General features: G+C 40.5%; 1 protein-coding gene across 4 annotated transcripts in view; it reads right to left on the bottom strand.

Moving 5' to 3' along the window:
* Nucleotides 1–442: 442 nt before the first annotated feature.
* The window catches only part of CARD14 (caspase recruitment domain family member 14), a 34603-nt gene continuing 14224 nt past the window's right edge, over nt 443–20821 (bottom strand). For 2 of the 4 annotated variants that reach the window (XM_070740197.1, XM_070740199.1), the window contains exons 8-21: nt 19983–20126; nt 16044–16175; nt 15707–15816; nt 14935–15026; nt 13102–13147; nt 11781–11970; nt 6814–6940; nt 5584–5821; nt 5410–5473; nt 4383–4491; nt 3154–3309; nt 2068–2159; nt 1379–1494; nt 443–1136 (exon numbers count right to left, since the gene is read on the bottom strand). In XM_070740197.1, the coding sequence (XP_070596298.1) occupies nt 920–1136; nt 1379–1494; nt 2068–2159; nt 3154–3309; nt 4383–4491; nt 5410–5473; nt 5584–5821; nt 6814–6940; nt 11781–11970; nt 13102–13147; nt 14935–15026; nt 15707–15816; nt 16044–16175; nt 19983–20126 (1833 nt within the window). In that variant the 3' untranslated portion in view covers nt 443–919. Of the gene's footprint in view, nt 1137–1378; nt 1495–2067; nt 2160–3153; nt 3310–4382; nt 4492–5409; nt 5474–5579; nt 5822–6813; nt 6941–11780; nt 11971–13101; nt 13148–14934; nt 15027–15706; nt 15817–16043; nt 16176–19982; nt 20127–20821 lie in introns of those variants that run through there. The other 2 variants (XM_070740198.1, XM_070740200.1) reach the window with 2 other exon arrangements.

Here is a 20821-nt window from a genome sequence, read left to right as displayed (position 1 = left end):
TCTAACACTAAGCCTGCTAGCCAAATCTCTGTATTATATGTCAAGGAATAAGGCTAACATAATTAAATTTTGGGAGTTTCAATGTGACAGAAGCATGGGCAAAGATATTTTAGTCCAATTTCGGATTTTAATACATTAATAAGTTTATAAGTTTTATTAGATTTGTATGGCGCCCCTCTCCGAAGACTCGGGGCATCACAGTGGCAGCCTGCAGGCCACACCCAACCCAGCTCTACAATTGTTTTTGCAAAAGAGACTGGAAATTAATAAATTCTTTTTTTTTTAAAGGTGAAAAATATAGTGATATATCATGTGACATGATCAAGTATGATACCTATGCTTTAATACGATACAGAGAATGTTAATTTTCCTAAAAATATGCTCAGTTTGCTAATTAATGTGTTTGATACCTTTTTTAAAACAATGCAATGGCAGTCGTCTATCCTGTGAGATATTCTTTTATTTTTTTTAAAAAATGAAATGCATCTATTATTTTCATGCTTAATGTTCAATATTAATGTATGCTCATGCTTATAAGGAAATTTGTGCGCCACGTGGTTCAGTCCAGTCTCCATGCATTTCTGATTTGAGTATACGTTCCACCCAAGAGTTTAAAAAAATCATTATAGCAAACCTCTGCACATACATCCCACATAAAACAGCTTGTGGTACTCTCTGCGTTTAGCTTGCATATGATCGATGTGTTGCCAGGAATTCAAAGTGATGGTGAGGAAGATAAAATCCATTCGAAAGAAGTTGGAAGAGGAAGGATGGAGACCATGAGAAAATAAATAGTAACTCTCTAAATGGTAAGTATGCCGCTGATAGGCTTGGAATATGTTCTATTTCCTCCCAGAACAAACAGTAGCACATTTAGGTTTTTCTCTAAGCTCAGTTTCCTTAAGTCCCATCTATTGGTCTAAAAAGGTCGGTGAGGCACTTGTTCCACCCACACTACCTTCTTCTGCTCATCAGCGACAGCCACACGGACACAGCTGTTAAGCCCATCAAGGTCACCCCAAGCATCGGGAGCAATGGTGCGATAAAGGCAGGACACTGTCTCCAGCTGGGCCTCATCTTTCCGGGCACTCTCCAAAAGTTGGTCCTCAGTTGCTCCAAGGCGCTGAAGAGCTTTCCTGCAATTCAAGCCATTTAGGTATTGGAATCAGAATTTGGGAACTTACTCACAAAGCATGGTTGGGTGGGTGCGAAGGAAAGGCTGAAGAACGATGGCCACAAGAGGAAGAGTTGCCAAGGTCAAGTGGATAAATGGACAAGTGGACAAAACTCTGCTAGATGGAATTATTTTAGGTGCATCTTTGGTGATTAAAAATAATTGGGTACCAATTTGGCTAGTTATCAAAATATCAGTACTTACTTGATTTTCTTGGCATTCTTCTCACCGATGGTGATGAGAATAATGATGGGATAAATATCCATCGCCAGAAGTTCTTGCACACTCTCCAGGCCCAGATCCATCCAGGCATGTACATCCTAGAGATGTATAAATGTATGGGACACTACTGAACAATATTTGCTAATCCTAAGGGTATACGCATCCTTCTGCCGCACGAATCCCAGCGACCGGTTAGGTCCCACAGAGTTGGCCTTCTCCGGGTCCCGTCGATTAAACAATGTCATTTGGCAGGACCCAGGAGAAGAGCCTTCTCTGTGGCAGCCCCGACCCTCTGGAACCAGCTCCCCCCAGATATCAGAGTTGCCCCCACCCTCCTTGCCTTTCGCAAGCTCCTTAAAACCCACCTCTGTCGTCAGGCATGGGGGAATTGAAATTTCCCTTCCCCCTAGGCTTATAGAATTTATACATGGTATGCTTGTATGTATGAGTGGTTCTTTAAATTGGGGTTTTTTAGATTATTTTTAATATTAGATTTGTTACATTGTCTTTTTATATTGTTGTTAGCCGCCGCAAGTCTTTGGAGAGGGGTGGCATACAAATCTAATAATAATAATAATAATAATAATAATAATAATAATAATAATAATCCCTCACCCGATATAATTGCATCTCTACCCAAGTACAACATCTGTTCTTGCAGCCGCTAATACCTTTTGCATTAACTGTTTCAGATCCCATCGAGGAATACAAGAGGTGCCATTCAATTCTTTGTTTTCGTGGAAGGATTCTGCGTTCTGAGCGTCTGCAGGGGCAGGAAGGGGGATGGGGGTGGAAATGAGAGTAAATAGTTCTGAATCTAAACTAAATCTGTATTTCTTATGCTTTGTTAAAAGTAACATTTGGGATACATGAGAGAATGAGAAAATCCACTACCAAGAAATATATGTTCTAGAACAGTAATGGCGAACTTTTTTTCCCTCAGGTGTCAAAAGCGTGTGTGTGTGCACTATTGTGCATGTGTGTGTGTGCGCTAACATCCAAAAATCAATGCTTCCATGTACCCCGCCCCCCCCTTGCTTCCGCGCACAACCCCCCCCCCCCTGCGCTGGCAATTCCTCCCCCCACATGATCCCACCTCCCGTTTCTCAATTTTTGGTGGGCCTAGTAGGCCCATTTTTTGCCCTCCTGAGTTTCCTGGTCTTCCTGGAGGCAGGGGAGGGCAAAAACGCTCCCCTGTCCCTCCAGAGGCTGAAAATGCCCTCCCAGAGCCTCCACCCAAGTCGAAAATCAACTGGCCGGTGCACATACGCATGCTGGAGCTTAGCTAGGGCAACAGCTCACATACCAGCAGATACGGATCCGCGTGTCACCTGTGGCACACATGTCATAGGTTCCCATCATGGTTCTAGAACAGTGTTTCTCAACCTTGGCAGTTTGAAGATGTGGCTGGGGAATGCTGGCTGGGGAATTCTGGGAGTTGAAGTCCACACATCTTCAAACTGCCAAGGTTGAGAAACACTGTTCTGGAACAAAGACAAACATTTGAACAGGATTTGTGAACTCAGATGTGCTCTTTCAAAAGGCAACTGGCCCATGTTAGTCCAATTGCCTTTTGAGAAATAACCTTTCATGACCTGGACTGAGAATCTCCATAGACATGTACTCGTGAAGTTTACTGTGAGCCAATGCATTGTCTTCTAGTTCAGCTAGACATTTCCATTAACTCTGTCTCAAGTTCGGATGCTGAGGTTTCCAGGACTTAAACAATATTTCCCTGCAAAAAGACTCTTGTATACCTGATGGGCATTTTTCAAATTCCTTGGAAAGGCATAGCTTGTCAGCCAGGATCTTCCTCAAAAGTGCTGGCACCACAAGTACTGGCCGTGGCTGCCCAGGTCTGTAATGCCTGACAAAAGTATATGGCATCAGACTGACAGAATTCCTGGGACTCACTAGAAAGAAAAGAGTTAAGCAATCAGAGAATTAAATGCTTGTGGACTTTGTCCACAGGGTTTTTTTTATATTCCTAGCTAGCTTATGGGACCGCCTTCTGCCGCACAAATCCCAGCGGCCCATAAGGTCCCACAGAGTTGGCCTTCTCCAGGTCCTGTCGACCAGACAATGTCATCTGGCGGGGCCTAGGGGAAGAGCCTTCTCTGTGGTGGCCCAGGCCCTCTGGAATCAGCTCCCTCCAGAAATTCGCACTGCCCCCACCCTCCTTTCCTTTCGCAAGACCCTTAAGACCCATTTATGTCGCCAGGCATGGGGCAGCTAGATGTGATTGAGTAGACTGACTCTTCTTTACATAATGGGATTTTAGCTTACTGTTTTTAACTATTAGATTTGTAAACATATTGTTTGTATTGCATGTTGTGAGCCACTCCGAGTCCTTGGAGAGGGGTGGCATCTCTGCCGTCAGGCATGGGGGAATTAAGACATCTCCCCCAGGCCTATAAAATTCATGTATGGTATGTTTGTGTGTATGTCTGCTTTAATAACGGGTTTTTAAAAATGTTTTTAAATTATTAGATTTGTCTTGAATTGTTCTATAGTTGCTGTGAGCCGCCCCGAGTCTACGGAGAGGGGCGGCATACAAATCTAATAAATAAATAATAAAATAATAATAATAATAATAATAATAATAATAATAATAATAATGTCTTAATAAAGCATATTTGAAGACATTTATTAAATTGCCCCAATTAAAGATTATTTTAAGTAATCTGGTTACTTACTAAATAAGTAACTTATGTAAGTATGGTAAGTATGATACTAAACTCATACTTGCTAAAAAAAAAGATGTTTTTTCTAGAAAATGGTCAAACTTCTAGAAAGTCTCAGACACGTTTTTAGTTTGCGAATTAATTTAGCTATCCCCAATAGATGCTTTATGGAGCAATCCTATGTTCTTTTAAAAGAAAGAAAGAAAAGCTCCATCTAGGCTTAAACTTGCCTAGATAAATATTTGTAGGTTGTAATCATAACTGTCAGCAACAATAAAGAATATTGCAGTAGCTGAACTTACCTTTTGGCGTGTTTGAATCTGAGGAACCACATTCCATAGTGGACCAAAGTGGATTGATCCTGTTGCTTGTACTCACAATGCGAACCAACTTGCGTTGAAAACTGGAATTCTAAGGGCAAAAGAGAAGGCGTTATATTAAACCCAGAATGTATATAGCTTATCCCAGGAGTTATGGCAGTAGTTAACTGGGCAATTATAGGACCTAAGCTTAGGATCACCAATTTGGAGAAGTTGCTTTGGTCCAGCTTGGTGGAAATGCCCTCATCACGTCGAGGCTCGACTACTGTAACGCTCTGTACATAGGGCTACCTTTGAAAAGTGTTCGGAAACTTCAGATCGTGCAGAATGCAGCTGCGAGAGCAATCATGGGCTTTCCCAAATATGCCCATGTAATACCAACACTCCACAGTCTGCATTGGTTGCCGATCAGTTTCCGATCACAATTCAAAGTGTTGGTTATGACCTATAAAGCCCTTCATGGCACCGGACCAGACTATCTCAGGGACCGCCTTCTGCCGCACGAATCCCAGCGACCGGTTAGGTCCCACAGAGTGGGCCTTCTCCGGGTCCCGTCAACAAAGCCATGTCGTTTGGCAGGGCCCAGGGGAAGAGCCTTCTCTGTGGCGGCCCCGGCCCTCTGGAACCAACTCCCCCCAGAGATTAGAATTGCCCCCACTCTCCTCGCCTTTCGTAAGCTTCTTAAAACCCACCTCTGCCGTCAGGCATGGGGAAACTGAGATATTCTTTCCCTCTAGGCCTTTACAATTTATTTGTTTGTATGTATGTTTGGTTTTACAATAAGGGTTTTTTAGTTGTTTTAGTATTGGATTAACATGCTGTTTTTTATTACTGTTGTTAGCCGCCCCGAGTCTACAGAGAGGGGCGGCATACAAATCCAATAAATAAATAAATGATTGAATGAATGAATGAATGAATGAATGAATGAATTTTTGTAATTTAGTTTGCTGTCTGAATCAACTTTCAAATTTAACTTCCCAAAGCAGAGTTCAAAAAGTTGCCTCATTACCTTCCGGGAGACCATGTTCTTTTGGGCCAATTCTTGAATGAGGGCAATGAGTTGCTGTTGTGCCCTATATCAAAAAAATGGGGACAGAAATGTGTAAGGCAGAAGGAAGCCGCCTTCTGCATTAGAGAGACAAGAATGTAATCCCTTCAGACCTATTGAGGCGACCATACTCACTGGAAGTAGTTGGGGATGGTACCAGCATCCATGTCTTTCATGGTGTAAGGATTCACCTGGCAAGCACTCCACTGACTTTGTCCTTGATATACAGTGTCAGTGACATGCAGAATATTATGGCATCCAACTGAGAGTTCCCCAGGATCTTGTTTCTCGAGGCATAGGTTGCATTGGATATAGAAGGAGTCACCAGATGTCACCAGCTTGGAGTTCAGGTCAGTCAATAGTTTCTTGTAACCTAGGAAGATGAAGTTTATTGGAAACATCAAAGTACAGCAATGGTACAGGGACTGAGGATAATAATGCTACTTCCCAACCAGATCCTTTGCGTTCCATGTTTATGTCCAGTGAGATACCAAAATCAGGGGAATACATTTTGATGTGCAATCACTGTATGTCCAATTTCCGATTCACATTTAGGATTCAGGGGTGGAGAACTGGAAATCCCAGGAATGTTCAGCAATTTCCAAAATCACATTGTTTCGCTTTTTTTCATAATATGTGACCAGAAGGCACTGTGCACTCTCAAAGCCATTCAATTGTTACCAAAGCTGAGGACCTCTTAAATTGGCTCTGATTGTTCCCTGGATAAACTGGATCTGTCAATGGCATCTGTTGTACCAACCTAGGTGCTGGAAGACCCAAGCAAAAGGTTTATCAGAACTTTGTTTATTAAGACCTATCAGAAAGCCGCCCCACCTTCCAAAAGCCACCACCAGAATGGAAGAGGGCACCTTCTAGCTAGCATTGTCGGTGCTTGCCCTGGGTAATACTTTTTCCCATTTTCTTGATTTCTCAACTGATTTTTCCTAGGATTTGGAAAAAAATAAATGCTGGGAAGGAATTCCTGCATGGAAACACCAAGGTGATCCTCCTTCATACTAATTATAATGGAACACAATCCACTTCCCCATCTCAATTATGATTACATCTTTTACATTAACATGAGTGGTATAGTACAGAAAAGTTTCTTCTTGTTTTCCAGTATGCCATTTTAAGGGTACTACAAATCTACTATCTGCTTTACTTCATTGTAGGATCCCACTAAGAGGGAAAAATACCTGATCACCAGCATTCTTGGATCAAAAATGATAACTTTTGCACTTTGTACACCAGGGATAAACGAGTTGTCAACAAAGCCCAATTTCTATTGACTTATCATGAGGTCTAATGGAAGTCATAGCTCAGCAACCTCTAGAGAATCAGTCCAAGGCAAGCAAACATCCTTACCCTCCATGTTGTGCTTCACAGACAAGCAACAAAATCCATTCACTTTTTGCAGGACCCAAAGAGCCTCCTCAAGAGTCGCATCTTCTAGGACAGCCTTGAAACCTGGTTCCATGACTCCATAATCCACCTATACATTCAAAGAACTTGAAATGTTGATCAAAGAGACACTGTTTGAGGAACAGTAGCAATCTAGCTCAGCTCAGAGACAGGAAAGAACTTTCCCATATTAATGATACTTTTACAGAAATGGTAACAGCTTGACAGTGAAGAGGGGTTTATAATGGAACGGGCAGCTGAAATGCATAGCTTAGGACAGTGATGGCGGACATATGGCACGGGTGCCAGAGGTGGCACACGGAGCCATATCTGCTGGCATACAAGCCATTGCCCTAGCTCAGCTCCAACGTGCATGTGTGTGCTGGCCATCTGATTTTGCTGCTCATCTGGGAGGGCATTTTGGCTTCCAGAAAGCCTCCGGGGCAATGGGGGAGGGCATTTTTACCCTCCCACACCTCCAGGGAAGCCTCTGGAGTCTGGGGAGAGTGAAACATGAGCCTACTGGGCCCACCAGAAGTTGGGAAACAGGCCCTTTCCAGCCTACAGAGGGTCTCCGGGGGGCAGGGGAAGATGGTTTTGCCCTCCCCAGGCATTGAATTATGGGTATTGGCACTCATGCATGCACGATAGCAGGCGCAAACGCTCTTTCAACACCCAAGGAAAAAAAGATTCGCCATCACTGGCTTAGTAGTTTCAGTTTAGAGAGGAGACATGGGTCACAAAATTATGGAACGTGATTCACTGTTCAGTAAAATCTTATTCTCTTAATTACTGCCTTGAAATTAGTTGAGTTTGGATCTAGGAATAAATCTAAATCCTTCATAGTTTGAGAGTGGTTATATTGTTTATTAAACATAGATACACACCTGCACATATACAAGTACACCCACCCACACCCACACACATAATCATAGTCCATTTTGAATACATAGCCAATAAAAAAAGTCTTGAAAGTGAACAAAGTTGATACTACAGGGTACAAAGCTACTACAGCTAATCTTTCTGCCTTCTAATTTTCTCCTAAACAACAACCCCGTGAGATGAGTTGAGCTAAGAGAGAATAACTGGCCCAAAGCCACCCAGCCAGCTTTCCTGCCTAAGGGAGGCCTAGAATTCAGTTTCCTGGTTCCCAGGGCAGCTCCTTCACCCCTGCGCCAAACTGGCTCTCTTTTTCTAGCTCATGTTAGTGCATCCTGCCCAATCACTCCCATTCGATCCTCATATAAGCAAAAATAGCAAAGTAAAATCATGGATTTTTGCCTATGGTTTGCTTAATACCGGTATGATATCTGAACCTGGATTTGTGGTCTTTGTACTCCTTGACTTAATAGAAAGGCAATAGCCAACCATTACATTTCAGATATTAACCAATGGAACGGCTTGCTTTCAGAAGTTGTGGGTACTTCATCACTGGAGGTTTTTAACAAGAGACTGGAAAATCATTTGTCTGAAACGGTATAGAATCTCCTGCTAGAGCAGGGGCTGGACTAGAAGACCTCTAAGGCTCCTTCCAGCTCTGTTCTGATTGAATACATTGAGATATAAAAACTAAACAAACCATGTGATGTAGTTTCCTGGCTCGTTTTAACCACTCACATGGTAGAAAAAAACCCTATGCAAAAGCAGTAAGCTTCGGTTTAATAATAAACTGGTTTATTCTGGCTTACTTTATTTTCAAATAAGTCCATTTGTTCTAAGCTGGTTGTAAAACATTTACCCTGAAGTATTCTGGTGTCATGTCACCCTGAACTTTTCGCCATCATTGCTCTGACTGGCTGAGTAGGCTCTGAGCTTTTTGATTTTAGTTTAATGAATGATAGCAACATTATCTTTCCTTCCCTCAGAAATGAGAAGGGAATTCAGGGAACTAAAGTCTATGCAGCTGAAAGATATCCAGACTGGAAAAGACCGACAAGCCTTTCCAGTACAAAGATCACATTTTCCCAGCCCTAAAACTGCTGATGAATCACTGAAGCACAGGGGAATTTTTATAGCAACTATAGATCATTCTAGATCAGTGATGGCGAACCTTTTTTGGTTCGTGTGCCAAAAGTGTGTGCGTGTGTTTGTGCTAGCACATGTGCATGTGCCTACACCCATTCCCTCTCATACACACATGCGCACCCATGTTTCCCCTGCGCATATGCACAATCATCCCCATGCTGTGCACAGGCCTCACTGAAGCCTAGGAGGGTGAAAAAATGGCCAAACAGGCCAGAAGTTCAGGAATGGACTTCTCTGAACTTCTGGCCTGTTTGGCCATTTTTTCACTCCCTGAAGCCTCCGGAGTGCGAAAAACAACACAATGGGGAAACCGGAAGTACATTTTCTGAACTTCCGGTTTGCCCGTTGGGCAGGGTTTTGCACTCCAGGGCTTTAGGGAAGCTTATCTGAAGCCTGCGGAGGCTAAAACGGCCTTCCCCAAGGCCGAAAATCAGCTAGCTAGCACGGGCATTCCCTTCGATATGATTCCGCATGCGACCATCACGGTTCTAGGTTAAGGTGACCAGATTTGAACATTGGTAAAGCGGGACACCATTGATGGGCGGGGGAGGTGCTTGATTAAAAATTTGGTCTAGTCTCCCTGGGAGCTGCGCCCATCCCCGGAGCCATTGCTGCTTTCATCCCTCCTCCTCTTTTCTAACTGGGAAGAAGCGGGGGCCGCACTCCATCCCAAAATTGGCAGGCCAGCCCATAACAGGATGTGCTTCCTTTCTCTAGGTGGTGGGAGAAGCTTCCTCCTCCCAGCACCCAGAGAAAGGAAGCGCTTTATTCGCTCTGAGCCATCCAGAGTGAATAAAGTGTTTCCTTTCTCTGGGCGCTGGGAGAAGTTTATTCCCTCTCCCAGCACCCGGAGAAAAGAAACACTTCATTCGCTCTGGGCAGTCCAGAAAAAGGAAAATCGGGATTTTTTAAAAACCCAGCGGGACGCAGGAGTCTTCGGAGAGGGGCAGCATATATAATAATAAAATAAATTATTAAAAACCGGAAATGTCCCGCCAAAAACAGGACGTCTGGTCACTTTATTCTAGGTGCTAATGCTGCAGGCTTGCTGGAAATACCTTCAGCATCACTTAGAATGCTTGACTTTTTCCTAGTTTGTTTTCTTTCTCAGGGACTAATGGCATGTCAACTGATATAAAATCTTGAGCATTTTCTTTAAACAGGGATAGGGACAGAGACGGCATTAGAATGAGAAACATATCTCATCTTTTACACAAATACATACACTGTGGAGGTTTTTCCCCAGATGAGCAGCTTTTCTCTTCCCCTACTCTTCTCAATCCAATTAAAACACACTTGAGATTGTTCCTGGCTATTAGGGTGATTTGCACATCTTTTCAAGCCAAGCAAACACTGCAAGTACTGTCTCTGTTTGATTCCGAACAGGGCCACAGAGAACGGTCACAATCAGTGTTTGTTAGCTGCCCTTGCAGACTGCCCCATAAATTGGATGCCTTGTCCCTGCCTCTTTCAATTCCATTAAGTCAACAGCTTAAACAAATTCCTTCCCTTTTTTCTCAAGCAGAAAATAAAATAATTATCATGCAACCCAGTACAGTAGTGGGTTCTAAAACCTGTTGTTACTGGTTTGTGTGCACAAATGCATGCGGGCGCCGCTTCTGCCCATGTGCAGAAGCATCCCAGGCAGGGGTGGGCTACAGCCCGGATTGGGGGGGGGAACACAGTGTGGTAGTGAAAATGGAGCTCTACCCCAGGGCACGCAATTTGCACTGGAAGATGTTGAAAGAAAATGCAGGGCGTCCTGCATAAGCCAAGCCCATAGTGTGGTAGTAAAAATTTTGGTAGCCCTTTACTGACCCCTGGTGGATGGACAGAGCCTCCTGCAGTAGGTGCTATTGGCTCACAGAACTGGGCCGAACTGGGAGCAAACTACCACTAATGCAACCTCTTCTAATTCCATGTACGGTATTTCTTGATGTATACTGCACTTTTTAAAAAGGAACATTTATCTATTGTTTGGCGGAAATCCTAAAGGTAATTTGAAGGGAAGCAGCACATAAGGAGGCTGCAGATATAACCAAATCATTAAAAACCTTCAAAAGCTTATTATCAGTAACTCTAGTGGCAAAGTTTCATTATTGTTAACTTCTGTGACTTGTAATGTTATCCTATTAGCAATTCTGCATTTGAACCAGGGTGGATAAAAATCGATGGCTTTTTAAAATATATAATTCAGATTTTTTAAAATGTAAATTGTATTTTTTTTATTTTTATCCAATTTATTTTAATAAAATGCTTTTGGAGTAAATCTATCTGGTTTTCTATTTAAGATACAATAGTAATTTCGTTTATTCAGTATAAAATGGAGTTTAGTTATGAAGCATGAGGCTGCATATTCTACATCATTTAAATCGGCTTGATTTAAATAAAATCCAATCCACTCTTATTTTAATTCCTTTAAAAAAAAAAAAACTTTGATAGAATGTTTAAGAAAAGCCAGCAGGATGTGATGTGGGGTGAAAAAAAATTCATCCTATAGGAGATCAGACCATTCCTTAAAGGACAAGGAAGCAATATGTCGCAATTTAAATGGTTGAAACCGCATTAATGGCAAGATAATCCCAAACTGCAAAGCCCTGCGCAGGTGTGGTCATGTTGCTCTAGTGCCAGCATTGTATTGTAGAGCCTACTGTCCTTTAGAGAGGGGGTCCCCAATCCCCGGCCTGTGGACCAGCACTGTACATGCCAGAAACTGGGCTATGCAAACAAGCAAAGCCCCATTCGCAAGTTGCAGGCAGCATACAAAACCTCAACCTCTCTGGTCCGTGGAAAACCCTTTCTCTACAGAACTGGTCCTTGATGCCCCAAAGGTTGGAGGCCGCTGCTTTAGAGATTTTGCATAAAGGTAGAACACGACATACATCAAAGATGTAGGAATGTCTTACCAGCACAATCTGCTGGCCTGGTGACAAAGACATCTCATCAGCAATGGATCCAGGAGTGACCCGATGAATGAAGATGCCAGTCTGGTTGCCCCCGATGATGCTGATTTGCTCCAACAAGGCATTGGCTTGGAAGGCAATAGTTGTGATGCGGCTTGGGAAGCGTTGTGCAAGTCGGCGGCGCATGGGTACACTAAGAAGATAACAAAGCAGACAGGATTAAGTCCATACTTTAAAGCTCCTCCCACTGATGCATCTCTCCGACTTTAGACTGGCTTCTATGCTGGTCTTAACTGAGCAGAAACACTTATCTATGGTTAATCAATGTGAAGATTAAAAGAAATTTAAATTTAAATCTGACTCTGTGGTTTCTTCCCCAAACCCCAAAAACTTTAACCTTTGACTGTCTACAGTTGACCTCATCCCATTCCTAAGAGGTCTGTAAATGGCATGCATTAGCGCAGTGTTTTTCAACCAGTGTGCCGTGGCACACTAGTGTGCCGCGAGACATGGTCAGGTGTGCCGTGAAGCTCAGAGAGAAAGAAAGCAAGAGAGAGAGAGAAAGAAAGCAAGAGAGAGAAAGAGCGAGAGAGAGAGAAAAAGAACTAGAAAGAAAGAAAGAGAGAGAAAGAACAAGAGAAAGAAAGAGAGAGAGAAAGAGAGAGAGAGAGAAAAAGAGAGAGAAAGAAAGAGAGAGAGAAAGAGAGAAAGAGAGGGAGGGAAGGAGAGAGAGAGAGAAAGACATAGAGGGACGTAGGGAGGGAGGGAGAAAGAGAGCAAAAAAGAGGAAGGAAGGAAGAGAAAGAAAGAGGGATGGAGAGAGAGAGAAAGAAAGAGGAAGGAAGGGAGAGAAAGAGGGAGGGAGAAAGAAATAGAGCGAAGGGGAGGAAGAGAAAGAATTTTTTTGTTCAAACTTTTTTTAGCCACCCCCCCCTCCTGCTCAATGTGCCCCAGGGTTTCGTAAATGTAAAAAATGTGCCGTGGCTCAAAAAAGGTTGAAAATCACTGCATTAGCGCACCATCGTACCTACCATCCCTGTCCTACTATCCTATTGTCCAAATTTACCTATACTTAACTTTGCTTTTGTTTATGTTTATACCATAGCTATTATCTTGTACACATTTTGACAATAAAATAAAATAAAATAAAATATCCTTTTATTTACAAAATGGATAAAGCTATACAAAACCTATCCACAATACAAATAAACTACTATAAAAATATAGCTATAAATCATTTTGCTTCCTATTCCTTGCATTGGGATTTGTCAATACCATAAAGCATTATGAAATAAAGCCACTCCTCTGGGGACTGTGTGCTTACCTCTCAGAGATGCAAGGGTCTATGTGGAGCCAGAGGGAAGAACCATCTGTAAGAAAGATACATTCAAGCACATGAGAGCAAAGCAATCAGTGGTTGGTTTCTAGTCCAGGCCTCCCTGAAATCAAGCAAAATTGCCTTTATGCCTAGTAAATCATCTTTAATACATTCTCATTGTATTTTTCCTGCCTTGCTAAATATGAATTCCCAATTTTTTTCTCTCTCCTTAAAGAGGAGAAACAAGGGGAAGAAAATTGAACATGCTTTCTAAGAGCAAAAGGGGAAATAAAGTTTTCCACATTGTAGGGGATTATAGTAGAAGGAAAAGGGAAGCAAAAGTTATAGGATTTCCACAATTTCCCAAATTTTGACCAAGCTGGCTAAGTCTCTTTTTTAAAAAAAATATTTTTTATTAATTTTTAACAAGTTTATATACACACAACATAAAACAGTGCATAGTGAAATGTGCCCACCACCCAGACACACACACATTCCCCACCACCAAATGTGGGGGTGTTTCTTATATAGTCCACTTGACCCAAGAGCAATATATGTATTTACATATTATAGAGTGATTCCAATTTATTTCTGGTAGCTTGGTCTCGGATTCTGCTCATCATATATCGTCTTACCTTGTCCCACTGTCCCATCAGTTGTCCCAATTCAGTTTCATTATCCGAATTTATCCTTTTATCCATAATTTCAAATTTAATATGGTCCACCATGTACCTATACCAATTTTGCATTGTCCATTTTGTCGCATCCTTCCAACCCAAAACTATTACTGCCGGAGCGCTTTCTATTGCTGCTTTTTTTATTTCTCTAAATTCTCCCATCACATTACTTTTAACTAGTACTGCCATTTCCTTAGTGATTGTCCATTGTATATTTAGCATTCTATTGATATCCTCTTTCACTTTTTGCCAAAATTATTGCACTATCGGGCATTCCCAAAACATATGCATAAACACTCCTTTATCTTGACACCCATGCCAACAATTCCCCCTGACATTCTGCTGAAAGTGTGCGAATTGAATGGGAGTAAAATACCACTTATGTAATATTTTCCTTTTCATTTCCCTGATTCTTGTATTTTTAATTTTCCTTTCCTTTAGTTAATCATTCAATCGTGTCCCTGTCTGACTGCACTAGCAATTTATATATATTGGTATATATATATATATACCAATTTATACCCTCACTTTATTACCCTCACTTTTTTCTCTTATTATTTTCTCTAACCCTGTCTCCTCCCTCAATAGTACTTCTTTATTCTCCCTTTCGTTAAGATATTTACATATTGCATTTATTTGTAGCCATCTTCCCTTACCTAACCACCATTCTATACGGTTTCTACTTGGCCTCCCATCCTTCTCATATAACTGTTCTATCTTAGTTATCCCTCTTCCCTTCAACTCTCCTATAACCCTATTTAAATTTGTTTCATTATCTCTATTTATTACATAAAGCGATGACAGTTTAGATTTATATAATTCTATTTTACAAAGCTGGCTAAGTCTCCAGAAGTCCAAAAGCTCTGGAAAGAGCCAGGCTAATTTGTACCTTCCCTTTTGCCCCACCGCACTTTTAACCAAAATATAATTTTGAACTATATCTTTAAAACTAATTTAATGCCTTGCTGTTACTTATGTTATAGATTCGCCATAACATTATGTGGGCTTTGGCAAATAAATCTTTTCAAGTGGCACTGCTAGACTCAGTCTTGGACTAAAAGCAAAAACAAAAAAAAAGCTGGTGCACAAATACATTAATGGGGGAATGTTCCACAGACTAGAAAACACAAGGAAAAATGATTCCCCTGATGGAAACTCTTACCATCTCTCCCCATGTCGTATTCAAAAGAAGGCTCCTTCCCTTTCTCTTCAACTGAGGTGACAGAAAATTCCTCATCCAGGAAATCCTGAGAACTGTTTCAAGAAGAGACATAAAAGAGAGGGAAACGACAATGTGTGAATGGAAAAAATAAAATCCGCCAGAGTTTTCCCCTTCTTTTTGGAGGCTGCAAAGCCAATCAAGACCAGCTCAAGGTTGACTCAGCCTTCCATCCTTCCAAGGTGGATAAAATGAGGACCCGGATTGTGGGGGCAATATGCTGACTCTGTTAAAAAAAGTGCTATTGCTAACATGTTGTAAGCCGCCCTGAGTCTAAGGAGAAGGGCGGCATAAAAATCGAATAAATAAATAAAATAAACAAGACCATTTTTAAAGTTACTTTCAGAGTGAAAGCCTGGTGTGACTCAGAGCTGCCTTGGATGGGCATTTTATTCTGAGAGTTACCTGGGCCGGGGGCACAACCTTTTATCTGACAATCTAAGGTATAGATAGTCCTCAATTTGTTTAATGACTGTTTGAAATTACAATGGCACTGAAACAAAGTGACTTATGAATATTTTTCAAACCATTGCAGCATCCCCATGGTCACTTGATCAAATTTCAGACTGAGTTTAAAGGAGTCAGTTTTTTACCTCTCAGCATTGTGAGAGACAAACAAGTGATCCTTGATCCTAGCACTTGAAAAAACCTAGAAGGGTCCTTTGCCACATTTGCAATCTCAATATATACCTCCACAAAAAAACAAAACAGTTACCTCCAAGAATGCGAACAGTCTTGCATGGCTCTTCTCTGTAGAGAAAGTTTACAAGGTGGGATTGGGCTGCACGATCGGAAACTGTCCATTTGATCATGACTTGACCAAGACTACAAAATAAAAGGACAGTCAGGTCATCAATATCCTCCAGTGTGACTGAACTCAAACTTCCCCATCCAGAGCTATTCCCAAGTTTTCTGGTAAAGCCTTGCCTAGCAGACCTTTGGTCAACTTCACGAGCAGGCCTATTCCATATCTCACCATCCCTCCTTCTCCATGATCTTGAACTTAAAGTAGATACAAAGGTGTGAGATAGGTGGAGAATTGGCATGCCCACCTCTGATGTGCTCATCAAGCTGTCCTGACTGTCTTCCCGAGGACAGATGGCATGCATTCGTACTAGGGGCTGCTTTTTCTTTGGACAATGGTCCTTGAATTCAGTGATGGGAGGCCCACTCCTTGGTACCTGCTAAGGAAATAGAAAGTGTCTCAATAGAATACAATAGAATAGAATAGAATAGAATAGGAATAGAATTTTATTGGCCAAGTGTGATTGGACACACAAGGAATATCTTACAAGATAGAGAAGAGTCTGTGGGGCTTATATGCCAAACCAATATATTTTATATGCCATGATTGGCAACAGATGACCCATAGATACTGGCTTTCACTTCTCACAGTTGTTTAGATCAACTGAGGATTTGACGTAAAGCTCTTCTTTTTTTCTTTGTAAAATAAACTGCTGTAGATTAAGTCAATGGCCTTGGATCTACCCTTGCCACATGAAGTATTTATTGCTAATAATTAGGATAATATCAGTTCTAACACATATTGAATAATATATCACACTACTACGTATATCATAAGTGCACAAGAAACCCAGTTTCATCCCAAGCATGCTCATGCTATCCTGTCTTGCAATGTTGCAAGGTACACTGATTTGCAACATTGAAGTAGATTATAATCAGATGGGATATTAAGTATACTTTGCAAATCACCTAGGGCAGTGATGGTGAACCTTGTTTTCTTCGGGTGCCAAAAGTGCGTGCGTATGCACTATTGCGCATGTGCGAGTGCCCACACCCATAATTCAATGCCTTGGAAGAGTGAAAACAGCTTCCCCCACCCACTGGAGGCCCTCTGGAGGCCAGAAATGGCCTGTTTCCCAACTTCTGGTGGGTCCAGTAGGCTCGTGTTTCGCCCTCCCCAGGCCCCAAAGGCTTCCCTGAAGCCGGGGGAGGGGAAGGGTAAAAACGCCCTTCCCCATCCTGCCAGAAGCTCTTTGGAAGCCAAAACACCATCCCAGAGCCTTTGTGTGAGCCAAAAATCAGCTGGTCAGCACACACAAGCACATTGCAGCTGATCTAGGGCAACGTCATGTGTGCCAGCAGATTTGGCTACGCATGCCACCTGTGGTGCCCGTGCCATAGGTTTGCCATCACTGACCTAGGAGATACAAACAGTGTATTAATATCCCACCTGATAAAAATGTAATTCAGTAAGTCATACAGAGATAGAAAGAAAGAAAGAAAATACTCGACACTCTGTTAAATGAAATCCGTAAAGACAATAATGTTAAAGGAACAAAGATAAAAAAAGAGGAATACAAATTGCAGGCCTTTGCGGATGATTTAGTTTTCTTTTTAGAAGAACCATTAGAGTCAGGGCAACATGTAATTGGAAAAATAGAAGAATATGGAGAAATAGCAGGCCTAAAAATCAACAAACAAAAAACAAAATTCATGACCAAAAATATGACAAATAAGCAAACCAAGGAATTAGAAACCGAATTGGGATTCACTAGTACGAAAAAAATTAAATATTTAGGAATAAATTTAACTAATAGATGTTCAACAGTAAAAGAAGATAACTATACAAAACTAGTAAACCAAACCAAGGTAGAATTAGAAAAATGGAGTAAGCTACAATTATCACTGATGGGAAGAATAGCATCAATTAAAATGAGTATACTTCCGAAATTTCTATACCTATTTCAAACCATACCAATAAAATTGAACTCTAAATTTTTTACGGAATTAAATAAAATAATATCGAAGTTCATATGGCAAGGTAAAAAATCAAGGGTAAAGATAGTAGATTTACAAGATATTAAAAATAGAGGGGGATTCGGAATGCCAGATTGGAAAATGTATTATAAAGCAGCTTCATTGATGTGGATAAAAGAATGGATTAATCTTGATAATGAACGAATTTTACAATTGGAGGGTCATGATTTGGATAAAGGTTGGCATGCCTACTTATGGGACATAGGAGATAAAATACCAAAATATTTTAATAGGCATCTAATCAGACAGTCTTTACTCAAAACATGGAAAGAGATAAGACATAAACATTATATAAAAATACCAAATTGGCTATCCACAATGGAAGCTCTAATATATCCAAATACAATAGAACTGACAAAAAAAATTAAATATAAAGAAATATTAGATACAAACTGTAAACTCAAAAGTAGGGAAGAATTAATAATACAAAATATAAATATAGATTGGTGGACATACCTACAAATTCAATCTAGATATAAAAAGGATATGGAACAATCAGGTATAGAAAGAATTACCCAACCACTAGATAAACTATTGACAGGCCCGGAAGAAAAAGCAATATCTAAAATATATAAATATCTGATGGAATATGAAAGACCAGAGGAGATAGTTAAAGGTACAATGATTGCCTGGGCGAAAAACGTAGGCCATAATATATATATAGAGGAATGGGAACAGATTTGGAAGAGAAATATTAAATTAACAAAATCCACAATATATAAAGAAAACCAATATAAAATGCTATACCGTTGGCACCTTCCACCCAAAAGACTAGCTAAAATGCATAAAAATTACAGCCCAATGTGTTGGAAATGTAAAAACACTCAAGGCACCTTCTTTCACCTATGGTGGTTATGTCCAGAGACAAGAAAATACTGGAAAAAAATAAATAATTGGTTGTGTCAAATAACAAATACAAAAATAGAATATACGCCGGAATTTTTTTTATTGGGTATTATGAGAGGTAACTATTCTAAAAATGTAAAATATTTAAGCTTGCATATTACAACAGCTGCAAGGATTGTATTTGCACAGAACTGGAAAAATCTGCAAATACCTGAAGATAATGAGATTATCAAGAAAATATATGACTGTGCAGAGATGGACAGATTGACAATGGAACTTAATAATTGAAAAGAATCGGAGTATTATGAAACCTGGACAAAATGGTACCAATGGACAAAAAAAAGAAACTTAAAAGAAGCAATGGAATAAAACATCAAGAAATCTAAAAGTAATTAGAAGACAATGTCGATAGGAATGTATATACTATGTAGATTCATCTGTAAATATGACTATGTACTTTAAAAAAAAAAGAGGAAAAAATTAATAAATATAAATTTTTTTAAAAAGAAAGAAAATAGTGTGGATATGGGAATAACCTTAGGAAATAGGAGGAAGAGCTGCAGCTAAGACAACCATCATGAAACATATATATTTCTGCCCACAGAAGCAGAAACTGAGAAGTGAAAGAGGGGAATATTACTTTCAGACTTGCAAGATTCTCTTACTGTTATCTAACAATAAAAGTAATGTTAGTACCTATAGCTTGTGGTCCTTATCTTGAAGGAAGTAGCTGCTTAAAAAGGAATCAGACGGGAAAATTGAAAACAAAATGTATTGTGTTCATTCTATAATAATTGCATTTTGGATTTTATGAAGCAGGCTTTCAAATATTAGGATAGCGCTAGAGGCATTTTGGGGAAACACTGATTTATCCCTTTCTATCCTAAGCCCAACCATGATCGAATCCCAATGACCAGTTAGGTCCCACAGAGTGGGCCTTCTCCGGGTCCCGTCAACTAAACAATGTTGTTTGGCGGGACCCAGGGGAAGAGCCTTCTCTGTGGTGGCCCGTCCCTCTGGAACCAACTTCCCCCAGAGATTAGAATAGCCCCCACCCTCCTTGCCTTTCGTAAGCTCCTTAAAACCCACCTCTGCCGTCAGGCATGGGGGAACTGAGATATTCTTTCCCCCTAGGCTTCTACAATTTATGTATGGTATGTTTGTATGTATGATTGGTTTTATAATAAAGGGTTTTAGCTGTTTTAGTATTGGATTGTCGCATGTTGTTTTTACCACTATTGTTAGCCGCCCCGAGTCTACAGAGAGGGGCGGCATACAAATCCAATAAATAATAATAATAATAATAATAATAATAATAATAATAATAATAATAATAATAATAATGATCATAAGTCATAACTTACAGTAAGCACCGAATCTCCCATGCTAGCTTTTTTTCTGACTTCACAAATTTCATTTGTGAGCTCAAACATTTTACGGCGAAGAGAATCTTTCTCCAGGAGGCTTTGGGAAATTTCCAACTGAGCAGTGTCCCTGGCACTGTAGGCCTACAGGAATTAGATAGAAATCACTACGTATTAAGGTTTTGAGATTTTAAAAAGAGAGACAGAAATAAGCCATAGAGGCAACACAAAGCATATTTCATGGGGTAATTAAAACAGCGTCAGTAACTAATGTAGGAATGGTGAGAATCAATCCAAAGAAAGGAACATACTGTAGTACTATAGTAACTAATCATACTATAGTAATTTTAAAAACAAAGATAGTCCTTGACTTGCAACAGTTCATTTAGTGATCATTTTAAAGTTACAATGGCACTGAAAAAGTGACATGAATGCTTTTCACACTTTGTAACCATTGAAACATCACCATGGTCACATGATCAACATTCAGATGCTTAAAAAAAAAATCTGATGCTTGGCAACTGAATAGTATTTATGATGGTTTAAGTGTCATATGATCTCCTTTTGCCACCTTTTGGCAAGCGAAGTCAATGGAGAAGGTAGAACCACTTAACAACCGTGTTACTAACTTAACAAATGTCTTGCTTAGCAACAGAAATGTTGGGCTCAGTTGTGGTCATTAGGTCGAGGACTCCCTGTATTGACTGTCGCATTGGACATAGTGAACAACTCGAAAGCTGCATGAAGTCTAATTTGAAAAGTACAAAATTAAATAAAAATCTCTTTTAGGAGGCCAAAAGTACAGGGTTCTGTTCTACATGACTCTACATGGACTTTAC

This window comes from Erythrolamprus reginae, chromosome 2 (genome assembly GCF_031021105.1).
Source record: "Erythrolamprus reginae isolate rEryReg1 chromosome 2, rEryReg1.hap1, whole genome shotgun sequence".
Taxonomy (NCBI): Eukaryota; Metazoa; Chordata; class Lepidosauria; order Squamata; family Dipsadidae; genus Erythrolamprus; species Erythrolamprus reginae.
Note: the sequence above shows the minus strand (reverse complement) of the source record. Positions and strands in the feature narration are given on the sequence as shown.